The 14,011-nt window shown below is 40.0% G+C and overlaps 1 protein-coding gene across 1 annotated transcript; it reads right to left on the reverse strand.

Annotated features, from left to right (window-relative positions):
- Positions 1-4,307: 4,307 nt before the first annotated feature.
- On the reverse strand, positions 4,308-8,758 carry LOC121974902. Its single transcript, XM_042526179.1, has 2 exons — positions 5,678-8,758; positions 4,308-5,597 (listed from the first exon to the last, which is right to left on the reverse strand). Exons 1-2 carry the CDS (start codon positions 6,074-6,076, stop codon positions 5,010-5,012), a joined length of 987 nt encoding a protein of 328 aa, XP_042382113.1. The 5' UTR covers positions 6,077-8,758; the 3' UTR covers positions 4,308-5,009.
- Between the last annotated feature and the right edge of the window lie 5,253 nt (positions 8,759-14,011).

Here is a 14,011-nt window from a genome sequence, read left to right on the forward strand (position 1 = left end):
AGCACGGGCCCATGTATCCTCCCAGACTTCGAGGAGCGGCCCCCGGATAAGGATCTGGTGCTCGGGGGTCCGAAACTAGCCGTTTGGCTCGCTATAGTCCTCCGTTGGCAAATGGAGGATCGTCGTGATAGAGCGTCGACCACTCGGAGGCGAGTGAACTGAGGCCTCCCGACCGAAGGCTGGTAGGATACTGGACCGCTTAACCTTCTGCGGTTTAGGTGGTGGCGGCATGAAGGCTACGGGCGATGCGGCGATGGTCCCATGCGGAAGCTCGGCCATGGAGGGCATCCAGTCGGACGAAGAAGCCTCCACAGTTTCTGGGAGCAGAGCCGGAGTCGAAGTTCCCACCCTCTCGACCGGTTACGTGCCCAAGGTAGCAAAACGCGAAGATGGTTCCACTCGACGCCTCTTGCACCTAGTCAGTGGCACATCGGAGGAGGCTGAACCCAATGGCTCCTCAATAGGAATGATGGAGCATTGTGCGGACGGAGGTTGTGAGCCCGGGGTGGCTCCGCCGCTCGGTGCATGGCTGGCCTCGCCTTCGCCCGCCATCACGGGCATTTCCTCGCTTAGGTCGAGCGGATCTTCATGTGAGTTGACCGGTTGCAGACCTTGACTCGTCAGCTCTTCGGTAGCTGTCGCCTCGATCGCGGAGTCCGTAAGCTTCGCCTTGTTGGCCATCCGCGCTTGCATCATAACTTCGGCTGCAGGAGAAAAAGAAAAATCAGTTAGCATCAAAGGAAAAGGGTAAAGTAGTTGCATACCTAAGCTGGTCGGGAGTTGGGTACGGATCAGACTGAAGCTAAAGATGTAGAGGACACCCTCAAGCAGCAGCTTGTGGATGTCATACTTCTGACCGGCCAGCATCGCCGAAGCATCCAAGTAGTCTGATCGGCTCTTGTAGCTTTTCAGTGGGGGTTGAAGTGCCACTTCAAGCTGCCAGTAGGTCGAGAATTCTGGCCGCTCGAGAAGACGCATGAAAAAGAAGTACTTCTTCCAATGTTTATTGGAAGTTGACATTTTATCAAAGAACACTAAGTTGACCCTAGACTGGAAAAGGAAGGTCCTCGGCTCGAACAGCTTCGGGTACTAAACATAATGGAAGATTCGAGGGACAAGAGGGATGTCGTGCAACCGAAATAAGATGATGACGCTGCACAGAAGACGGAAGGAGTTTGACACGAGTTGAGGGAGGGAGATGCGAAAGTATTTACAAATTGTGATAATGAAAGGATGGATAGGGAATCGCAGACCGGCAGAGAAATGGTCCCTGAATAGACATATGCATCCGGTCGGCGAGGTATTTGGCCGATCAAACGTGGAAGGAAAAATAATCTCGTGGCCAGGTGAAATTTCTAAGGCATTTCTAAGGCCCTCAGCGTCGCCCTCGTCAAATCTAGACTCCATGGTGGTATACCAAGGTCCAGGGACGAGGACCGACAGCGGTGAAGAGCTTGCCATCTCGAAAGTCAAGGAAAAGGGGGGCAGCTGGGAGACAGAAACGGAAGCGAAGGGAAAGAGTCGCTGGGGGTTTTCATCGAAACAGCGGAAAGCAGAATGCTCGAAAGAAAAGGTGACGGGAAGGGAGCTTACTGGGAAAAAGGGGATGGAGGATCGCCGGAGGGAAAGATGGAGGATCGCCAGAGAGCAAAGCACGCGGAAGCATAGAAGTCATTGGAAACACAATAACGAAAGCATGGAAGAAGGTGGCGACGTAGCGGGCTCATATACCCCGGGCTTGGTCAACCGGAACCGTCCGATCTATGTCACGGAAACCCAGGACGAGATATCGTCGTTGAATTCAAACCACCAAGAGTCGCAATCAATGCCTATCACATCAGGCATGCAGCGGCGGTGGGCGCAACACGTGGCATGCTACCACGAGTTGGCAGTTAATGCAGGCGTGGGAACATGCTCTGCCTTAATGAGAGGGGATTTGCACGATTCCCAAAAAATCAGGGTGACGTCAGCATAACCCGCGCTTGCCCGAGACAATCCGAGGAAAGCATTCTACAAGTGCAAACCTTTGTCCCTCCGATCGGATCGAGGGAGCGTGCTTGTGACCGAGCGACAGGCTTCAAAAGGCCAATCAGCAAGGATCGGACCCACCCTGAGTGGAGTCTATACAGTGATGAAGGCCGACCGAGAGGAAGTCTGCTCATACTTGTCCAGTCAGTTGGACTACAGCCTCCTTCGACTAGACTTGAAGGGGAGGCTTGTGATGCGGTGATGATGAGGAGCCCCGCCCCGCTGCCACGGTGGAGGTCAATAGAGGTCAAAGTCAAGACGGTCAACGGGCGGATGGTCTTGGCCGGGCGGGCGGGGCGTATTCCGACTGTGGGTTAAGCACCGACCCACCGTCTCCGACACGGAGGAATCAAACCAATGCTCAAGGGATGCATAGAAACCGAGCCAAGCGACTCTTCCGCTTGGCACGACGGCGGACGGCACGGACCGAGGACTTTCAACCGAGCGGCTCTTCCGCTCGGCACAATAGTGGGCTTCCAGCCAAGCGGCCATCCCGCTCGGCCCAGCAACGGACGACACTTGGATAGGAACTTTCAGCCGAGCGACCATTCCGCTCGGTGTGGCAGCAGGCGCAAGGATATCAGAATCCTGGTCAAGTAGTCATCCCATTCGGCCAAGCAATAGACACAACGGGATATCCTTCGACATCCTTTTGGGAGTTAGTGTCGCCGACGAGCGGCATGGTCAGACAGAGGATCGTAAAGCGGAAGTTTCCACTGTCACTTCAGATATATGCTCGACCCGTTAAGGTACTACGTCAGGGATACTTTACTGACATGTCTCTTCAAGGAAAGTTTGGGATAGCGTGCTCGCTTTGAGAAGCGTGCACACACACTACAGGAGTCTTATATAAGGGGGGGAGGGGGTCCAGACATCGGCGGAGGTATGCTTTTCTCACGATTTTTACTATTGCACTACAGTTCTTTGTTTCTTCTTGCTTCGCCGGAGACTAACTTGAGTGTCGCAGGGCCATCACCGGGGACCCTTTCCCTGCCTCGACACTGACGTTACTTGTGTTGCAGGCGGGAGCGAAGTCCATCGGAGGTCAGCGAGAGCGCCACGTCCCCAGTATCCATCTCCCCGACTTTCGGACAGGATCATATAAGTTTAAAAAAAATGAAAAAATAAGATGATTTTTTTTCTCCGTCATCTTCTTCCTGCACACTTGTTGCCCGCCCGCATCTTGCCGGCCGGCAGCCAGCGCCGGTCACTTCCTGTCCACCCACATTTTGTCGGACGGCTGCCACCACCAACCACTTCCTGTCCACCCACATCTTGTTGGCCGGCTGCCACCTCCACCATCCACTGTCGCTTCTTCCACCTCCGGTCGCCATAGGAAGCTTGCTTCCTGCTGTTGCCAGCTCTGGTCTTTCGGCCACCGCTGCCACTTTCGGCCACCGCGCTATCGCTGCGGCTGCTCGTCCGCCTCTGCTACCCACTAGAAGGTAGGCCTTTTCTATACTTGTGCTATTTCATGACAAGCTATGACGGTGACATCTTAATTCTTAAAAAATCTCACAGGTAGTAGAGTTTCAATTGATGAAAATACATGTGTTAAACAGCTATTTTTCATAGGATTTCTTTTGGATATGGTGAAATGCAGATTCTTTACTATAGTAGCAAGAAGGCACGTGGGAATGAGAGAAAACCAAAATTGCGTTAATGTTGCTCGAACTGGCTTTAGCTTGACCAAGGTATGTGGAGCTCAACTCAAGTGGGCAACGTTCAACCAGATTGGGTGTGATTTGTTTGGGTTGATAGCAACTCGTCCTAGGTGAGTTTGATAAGATTCAGGGACCAACAAACAATTGGATAATTCTAGATTGGGTCTAGACAGTTGTAGTTGCATTGTCAAGGGCTAAGCTAAAGTTTATGTGAAAGGTTTGAGTTGGAGTGGAGATTGTACGGAAGGATTGGATCAAAGTGGAGTGGAGTTCTCTTCAGCATGCCATTTGTTTTTTCATATTAACCAAAATGATGGCATTGACAAAGGATTCCACACATATGTTTGGAAATGTTGTTCAATTATAAAAGATGCTGTTTTTTCTCAAAAATTGAGAATGGTTTAAGAAACCAACTTAATTTAGGCTGATAGACAAATGTTTCTAATAATCTGTGAATCAAGCTGATAAGTACATTAATCAACCAGTAATCAGTGATGATGTTGTTTGATCTGCACTCTTCACCACATCACATGTGCTGTTTAGCCAACACAAATGTCACCTTTTTTAGTACAAGGTAATGGAAATAAGCAATTCATAATAATAACAAAGTAAGTTCTTACATATCAAAATATATCATAATATGTTTCAAGAAGAGAGCAGGTTACATGCATAAATTTGATAAAAATGAAAGAGAGATTGAGACATAGCAGGGGCCAAGGAAACATCAGCTTCAACAAACTCTTCAACAACTAATGCATAAAATATCTCTTTCAGTGCCCTTATCCTCTGGTGATCTTTGACCTCAGCAATTCTACTATATTAAAAAAGAAGATAGTACATTAATATCTTCCAACAGTTTTAGCCCTTAGCTCGTTCACAAAAATTCATACCCATGCAAGTGAAGCCTATAAAATTGTGCCACCAATCCAGAAAAATTGAAATACAGAGTACATCTATTTGGAGCTGGAATGAATTCTAGAAACCATGAAGCAAACAAATGCCCACCATAACTATACATTAGATATAAATCAATTGGCAAATTAAACAAGTAGAACATGAAAGAGCAAACAAATTGTCCACTATCAAATATTCCATGTAATAACATCAAGACCAAATGACAACATTTTTTTGCTCAGAGAATTCAGAAATAACATTGAGTTGCTTCAAGTTCAACCCAATAACATCCAAATTCAATCCAAAAAAAAGATTCATCCGAGTTCAATCCAAAAAAAAAATTCATCCGAGTTCAATCCAAAGTATATCAAAACATAAGTACCAAGAACCTAATTCAAATATTTAATTCATTTTGCATGGATCTCATTGAGCTGCTTCATCACAATTTCTTCTAAATACCTTTGGCAATGCAAAGAAGTTGTCAATTTTGTGTTCATCCTTGAGAATATACTCTCCGGCATCCATAATTTCTTGCTCAGAGAATTCAGAAAGTTCTATTAGCTCATCATATATCTTCATTTTTCCATCACCACTCTCGATTTGTTTCTTAAAGTAGGTGGAAATTTCCTTCATCTCCTCATTAGCGTCAGTAACAACAATAACATACTTGTGAATCTCTCCCATCAAGTCACCTAGAGCATCATCAGCCTTTCCTTTTCTTTTTCTAGTGGTTAACTTCTTGTTTGATGGACAAATTGATGAATCTGGAGTCTCAAATTTCCTTATTTCTTGGTTGGCATGATCAGATTCTTCATCTTTTTGACATTCAGTATGTTCATCTTTTTCATGCTCAAACGTGTCACTCTCTTCATCACATAAATTTATTTCTTCTACTGCAGCATATGGGGTTTCTGCATTAGCTCCTGTGGCACGGTCTTTCCCCCACACAAACATCAAGTCATCAAGGTGGGGGAACTCTTTGTTCCTTAAACCAATAGCAGCTAGATGACTCTAAATTAAAAGCATATCATTAGCAAAAAAAAACTCCACAATCATCAAAGAAATGAAAAAACTCAAAATAGAAAAGTTACCTTAACCCAATCATCAAAGATATCTTTTGTTGTAATGATACACTTCTCAACATCGTTCCACCCAAATTCACTGCTATGATTCAACATCTCATTAATAGCATAGAACTGTCTCTTTAGTAACTTGTACCTTGACTCGATATGAGGGGTAGCCTTCAAATTGCTTGATGGCAATTTAGCAGCCATGAGTTTCTTCAAATGTAGCAAGTACCCAGTTTGAAAACCATTCTCGCTCTTCCAAGCTGAATCTTTGCTCAACTCAACAAGGCAGTCAATTAATACAACATTCTCTTGTTTTGTCCACAAGTGTTTGGTGTTTATAGTTTTTCTTTTGAACTTCGGTGGCATTGAACTTTCTACTTCTTCAACTACTTTTGGCATCTTTTGGCCTTTTCCTTCCATTGAAGACTGAAATTAAATGATCCAAATAATACATTGTTCTTGCATAAAAATAATCAAATTGTTCAAATGAATAATATACAAAATACAGATATAATCAAATAGTTCAAACTTAATCAAATTGTTCAAATGATTCAAATGGATAAGAAACTCAAATACAACATAATCAAATAGTTCAATACATGAAAATGAAATCCAAATTGAAAGAATATTAAATTTAATGAGTTGATGACTGCCAACTCATGAACATATCATCTGTAAGCTTGTATCTCCATTCAGTCCAAGCAGAACTAGTCTCACAATGGCTAATCAACTCATCATCATCATCATCATCATCATCATCATCATCACTTTCATTTGACTCAAGCTCAATCTCTATCAGATCAATTGTCATTTCGTACCTTATGAAATTATGGAGAATACAACAAACATAAATAATCCTACATTGAGTCTTAATAGAATAAAATGAGTTATCTCTCAATTTAGCACATCTAGCTTTTAAATGCCAAACCACCTCTCAATGCAATTTCTTGCTTGAGAGTGTTTCATATTAAAATATTCTTTGGTTGTCGCTGGTTGATAACCTTGCCTCCATTCAGTCAAGTGGTACCTTTGACCTCTATATGGTGCCAAAATCTTTCCCATTTGTGTATCCATCATCACACAAATAATAACAACCTATATATATTACAAGTGAACAGGTATATTAATATATATATAAATCAAATATTTGTTAACGATATTATAAGTGACTATTATTTTACAATAATTATAACTTAATTACATTGAGAATCTTCAAGTCATTCCTCCTACTAATAGCATCCCTTAAGACTCTACCATCTACCGCATTTCCTTCCCAATCTGGTAAGACATAGCTAAATTGCATGTTCGGTGTGCATACTCCCAAGACATTAGTTGCAATTTCATCTTTTTTGGTTCGATACCTAGGTTTATCATCTATTGGTGCATTGACATTAATATAAGTCTCATCTAATGCTCCCAAACAACCCTACACTTAAAGAAGTATCATAAAATTCAATTATTTTATTATGCACATTAAATTGATTAAAAAACTAAAATTATAGAAAGTATATACTTGTATCTTAAACCATTTCCACCTCTCATCCGTGTAATTTTCTAGGATTGGTTCTGGCTTCTTAAGCAAAATATTGTGTAACCGCGGAACATAGTTCAAAACTAAATGAAATTGCTTACTAATTGTTTCACTGGATCTAGCTATTTGGCGTTTTAGAATCCTATTCTTCACATTATGTGCAATAATGTGAAGAAAGATATTACAAGTTCACTAATTGACATATTTCTGTTTCCTTTCAATTTTCCATGAGTCATTAGCAAATAATAAAATTTGGCTAAAGACCTTCTATCCATCCTACAGTTATCAACACATTGTTAATCACTATGAAAACTTATCTCATTTAAGTTTATATACCTAATATTATATCTAGACAATGCTTGATAAGCATATGATATACTACTCCTCAATCTAGCACTCCTTTTTTTAATAGCTAAGATCATTGCCAACGATACAAGCATAAATAACTTAGTTTCCATCATCTTCATACACATAATGAGTACAGAAATCATCTTCATCTCTTGCCTTATTGCTAATCAAGTCATATCAGCCTATCATGTAAATAGGACAATGAACCAAACATTAATTAGCAAGGTGGAAAAGCTCAACTTCTAATAAAACTGGAAAACTAATAATACTGAATAAAAACCTACAAATTTTGTTTCAAACAAGAATTCTATTTATAAGTTAGATTTACAATAGGGCATTAATCATTTTTACAAGTTAAACCAAACAGTAAACTGGCACACTAGAAAATCCAAAAATATGAGGTAGAATAAGAGAGTTAAAGGTCCAAAAAAACTAATAATACAAAACATAAACCTACAACTTTTGTTTCAAACAAAAATTAAATAGGAATAAGATTTTAAAAGGTGAATCTTTATCTTAGATCAAATTGGTTGATGGAACATCTATTATGTGACAATGCTCCGATTTTCATGTTTCATAAAAGAAGTGATAAACCATTTCTCAAAAGGTGTTGTGTAACATTTGAACACAACTAATGTGAGATAATGATGGTGACATAACAGAATCCTCTTCCAACAGTACAACCATAGATGTAAACAAGTTTTTGAACATGTTAAACCTGTGACTCTTGTTTGATCTAGTTTCTTCTTATTTTTGTGATCTCCTCTTCTTGTTCTATGAGTTGCTTGCTATCATGTAATTTAGGTGGTGATGCTGGTGTTTATAACAACCAATTTTAGAAAAAATATCACATCCTTAGCAACTGATATCTCAGTGGTATACAATCTAAAAATCAAATACAAGAATGATTTCCAACTATTTCCTATCATGACATCGAGTCTTTACCATAAGGATACTAGATCTTCCAATTAGTTGTTCAACTTAACTGGGGAATGGAACTTGTATTAGACACATTGGCAAGGTTCGTAGCTTCAAGTTCTTTCTACCTCTTTCCTCTGGTTTAGAAATTCCCTCCACTTGAAACAAATAGAGATTAATTGTTATTAACTTCTTATGCTCACATCGAATCACCTGATTGAAATGTGAAGAATGTGTTGGTTAGTCCTAGGAAAATCGTACCGGTTCCACTGTACAAAATTTTTGTACAAGTGTCAAACCTTTCCTTAAATAACATATTGTGTTCTTTAGAAGTTAAATTAGGAATCGCAGACGGAACTTAACATCATTGATTCCAAATTTAACTTATCTGTTCTTAATGGTTTAGATTTGGATCGCAAGCAAAACTTAACACTTTTGATCCAAATCCACCTATGTTATTAATTCCATTAAATATTAATTTCTAAAATTAGCTTCTAAGACTGCATGGCGAGGCACATGGCCTTCTTGGATATGGGAACAACCACCACCGCCTAGACAAAGCCTTTTAAGGAAAGCTAATATTTAATTTCCTTAAATAACTCTAGGTTAACCAAAAAGAACAATCGAATCAAAAATTCGAAAAACAAAGAAAACAAAAACTCGAAAAATAAATTCGAAAAACTAGATCTAATGCCTCTTGTGTTTGGAATTCTTACAAAGAGAAATAACTAGTATGATGCGGAAAACAATTGCTAATTATACCTTCTCTTTGTATGCTAATGACCTCGAGATCTTCTGTCGTATTCCTCGCCTCGCCTTGGACGCCGTGTGGGCGACGATCCTCCAAGATGAACATCACCCAAAAGCTTTCTTCCTCTTCCTCTAAAATCCGGCCACCACCACCACCAAGGAGAAGAGAGCAAAAGGGAAAAGAAGAGGGGAGAGGGAGGGCCGACCACCTAGAGAGACTCCACCAAGAGAATAAGAATTGTTATCTCATGAGGCCTCCCCTCCCTTTCTTTTATATTACTTGCCCAAGGCAAATAAGGAAAGACTTTTTACAAAAAATAAAATCTTCCTCTAGTTTTTTCTTTTTCCTTTTAATTTTTCCTTTTCTTTCCTCTTGATTGAATCAATCACCAAATCATGGATTTGGTTTAATCCTATTGGTCGGCCCCTTGCTTGGACACCAAGTAAGGTGGCCGACCACCTCATCAAGAAGAAAAAATATTTTTTATAAAATTTTATAATCCCTTATAAAATTTTACAAGCTCTCTTCTAATTTCCTAAAGTAGGAGTTAAAAAAAATAAAGTTTTAAAAAATTAAAATCATATTTTAAAATTTAAAAGTTCTCTTATAAAATTTTCTTTTTTAACATGGTGATAGAAAATTTAAATTTTAAAACTTCTCTTCCTTTTTTTCTTAAACCATGAGGATGGTTAAAAAAAAGGAAAGTTTTAAAACTTTTAAACTTTCTTTTAAAACATATGACCTAATTCAAATAAGGAAAGTTTTTAAATTTAAAATCTCTCTTTTAAAACTTGTAGTTTTCTACAAAGAGAAGATTTTAAAAATTCAAAACACCCCTCCTTGTTTGAATTATTATGGCCGGCCCCTACATGCTTGGGCACCAAGCAAAGGGTCGATCCTTTAAGAGGAGATGTGGTCGACCATTGCTTGGTCACCAAGCAATGGACCGGCCCCCTTCTTGGACACCAAGATGGGTCTTTCTTTGGATGGACTTGAGGCTTTAATGAGGCTACGACAGGGACCTAGAGGAGAAATTGCTTTTGGCCTTCCGATGAGCTTGAGTATCCCGTGTTCACCCCGAACACACAACTCAAGTTCATCGATAATAACTCATTCCACTAGAGAGTTATTATCGCACTACCGCACCAATCCCAAATTACATTATGGGCTCCTTCTTATTATGAGTGTGTTAGTCTCCCTGTGTTTAAGATAACGAATGTCCACTAATTAAGTAAGTTACTGACAACTCACTTAATTAATATCTAGCTCCAAAAGTAGTACCACTCAACTTTATTGTCATGTCGGACTAAGTCCACCTGCAAGGTTTAACATGACAATCCTTATGAGCTCCTCTTGGGGACATTCTCAACCTAGATAACTAGGACACAGATTCCTTCTATAAACAACAACACACACTATAAGTAATATCATTTTCCAACTTATCGGACCTATTGATTTATCGAGCTAAATCTCACCCTTTGATAAGTTAAAGAAATAAATATTAAATATATGTGCTTGTTTTTATATTAAGATTAAGAGCACACACTTCCATAATAACTAAGGTCTAGTTCTTTTATTTAATCAGTACAAAAAGAACTTACCTAAAATGGTCCTACTCAATACACTTAGAGTGTACTAGTGTAATTTATTAGTCAAGATAAACTAATGCCTAATTACACTACGACTATACCAATGGTTTGTTCCTTTTCCATCTTAGTCGTGAGCAACTATTTATAATTTATAAAGAGCTGATAACATGATCTTCTGTGTGTGACATCACACATCATGTTATCTACTTTATAAATTAATTGAACAATTACATTTAACAAATAAATGTAGATATTGACCAATGTGATTTTTTTATTTCAAAAATAAATGTTTACAAAAGCTTTGCTTTTAGTATACATTCCAACAGAATGAACAGTCTGAATTTGCTATCGTAAATATGTTTGCAATTCTTTTGGTAGATGAGATATCTAATTGAGAGATCAAAGGAATACCCTCATATAAACAAACCAGTTCATCAAACCATGCAAGAATGGAAGTAAATAATAAAATAACTTAAGTTAGCAAACCTACTTTAAGATGTCTCTCCATGCAAATGCACAGTATTAACAAGGTTGAAGATCATACCTTGTCTAAGAAGAGGAATGAGGAATGTTCGCGAGTGGGACGCCTTCCGAGGGGGGAAGCCGCTAGGGTTCTTTGCGAGGGGGGAAAGAGTTCTTCGTGAGTGGAGAAGCCCTCGAGAGGGGGGAACACCTTAGCGAGATGCAGGGATGCAGCTAGGGTGTCGCAGGTGGGGATGCCTTCACGATAGGGAAGAACGCCGCTAGATCACCGCAAGGAGGATTGCCGCGAGAGAGGATCGCCGTGCTCTAGGGTTTTCTATGAGTTGAGAACACAGGTAATGTTGAACACGCTTGGGTTTTCTATGTGAGTGGCAGATTGATATTTGATAAATTTGTAGGGTTATTTTTGTCATAATGGGTAAAAATTGGAGGCTAATTTTGTCCAAAAAAATATGTTAACCCCATAATTAAGAAAAACCTTGTTTTTTTGAGGTTTTTCGATTCTGGGTTGCATGCCCAAATTGCTGACATGTCAGGCATGCATCATGACTCGGGAATCACTGATTACCTAAACTAAACAAAGGTTTTGTTGATAACCTTGGATAGATAACCAAGGTTATCAACAATAACCCCCAACCAAATGCACCCTACAAATTTCACACAAATGGAGGATATTGGTGATTGGGATTGCATAATCCTTACGTTGAATCATCTAGGTTTTTTTCTCGATGACACCGAGCAGAATAGTGATTATCTTGTGAGTTGTAGTGATTCTGTTGGTTTAAACACGAATGCCGGAAACAATTTTTTAAAATCTATTGATTCAGATGAATACTAGGAAATAGGGAAAACGAAAATAAATTGCATTACACAGTCGGAAATACTATTAATCCAAAATACTCCCTTAATATCAACTAAGCAAAGATTTAACTAGTCCCAAAATCCTAAGACGGCAAAGACAAAAATAACCCTAACAGAGAAAAAAACTACAAAAAGGAAAAAATCTTTGGATCCTCCTGAGTTGAAAATAACTAATCCTCAAGTTTAAAATTGTCTCATCAAGATCCATATCATCAAGCTCAACACCAAGTTGCATTATTAGTTTCATCTCATCTAAAGCTACCTCATCAACCAAATGACGATTGTTGTCTACCCTTGTCCTAAACCTGATGCTGCAAAAAATGATTTGTGTTTCTAATTCCCCCATAAGCCAGATTGATGGATTGAAGAAGCCCGTGTAAATGCACGATCTCCTCAAAGTAAAGATGGGCAATCTAGACAACATCCATAGTCTTCCTGTAAACTGTAAAATAGACAATATGGAGAAAACTGTCAACTACAATAAGGATAGAATCTGAGGTTCGTTAGTTGAGGAGTAAATCTATTGTCTCCTGTTCACTTGCATCTACCTTATACACCCCCACAATGTTATCAGCAAGAGCCACCTGAGTAGTATCAACAAATTCCTTTTCTTCATCCATAGCAAGTAATGGCTCACCATTGTTTTCATCAATTGATGGATTAAGAGCCTTAGCTTCGAGGTAGCCACTCTTGAAGTCTTCAATGGCATTGCATGATGTTGCATGGTCAAAAATTTGATTGATAGGAGCAACACAAATTTTCTTAACTTTCGTATCAATATCCAGAGGTTTCTCTGTCACCTCTAGGCTTCCTACTACATCAATTTCTTTGGTACCTTTAATCTTATGCTCCTTTGCATCTGTAGATTGAAAAACCATAGGCTTCGAATCTTCCTCTACTTCAAGAGACTTCTGCTCTGTACTGCCCTCCGATATAACATGCACTGCATCCTCGGTTAATCCACCATCCAGAATCTTCTCTTTCTCATCGTTTTGAACATAGCTCAAACATGAAAGTTCTTTTCCGCCAACGGTGCCTCCATCTGGGGAATTCTCAGTGTTTGAAACCTGCAACACGTCGTCACCAACTTCATCGACAACTTCATCTTCCTCATCATTGTCATAAACCGGATCACTGACTATTTCGATTTTGTTGTCCACATCTTCCTTATAATAAAAAATTCCTTCCACCTCATCTTGACCACGGTTCTTATGATTATGATTGGGTTTTACAAAAGTGTAATCTGAATAAAGATAAAGGAATTTATGACCTTTAAAATCTTGGGCAGCTAAACGCTAGGATAAATTTGTAACTTGTCTCTATAGATCTTCAAGTATCTCGTCTTGGCGCTACGATCATGATGCGAGACTTCCTCAGCCGAAACTTGCGTGTCACGACCACGATCATGACCACGATGATCATCCATGGGATCTAAAATCTCTGATACCAACTAACGTCGAACAAAATAGCGATTATCATGTGAGTTGTATTAATTCTGTTTGTTTGAACACTGTTAGAATAAGTAATGTTAGAATAAGTAAAGGGGTATTTTTGTCTTTTGGTGTATCTCTTCTTTTCTATATAAAGGCCTAACTCGTGGTATCTCTTAACACGAGATTTTAGGTTTTGCTTTGAACATGGTATCAGAGCCAAAACCCTAATTTCTTTTTCTACCCCGCCGAATTCCTACTGTGCCCTAATTTCTTTTGCTTTAAATCTTTTTTCCTTTTCTCCCGACACCTTCCTCTCACGCCGAAACCCACTCCAAGCCGCGGCATCAGCGCCGACGACATCCTCGATCCGCCGCATCTCATCTGTTGCCGCCTCCCGCTTCCCCTTCGATCGGTGGCGATCTCGCCCTCGCTCTAGAGCTG

The sequence above is a fragment of the Zingiber officinale genome, chromosome 4B (genome assembly GCF_018446385.1).
Source record: "Zingiber officinale cultivar Zhangliang chromosome 4B, Zo_v1.1, whole genome shotgun sequence".
NCBI classification, from domain to species: domain Eukaryota; kingdom Viridiplantae; phylum Streptophyta; class Magnoliopsida; order Zingiberales; family Zingiberaceae; genus Zingiber; species Zingiber officinale.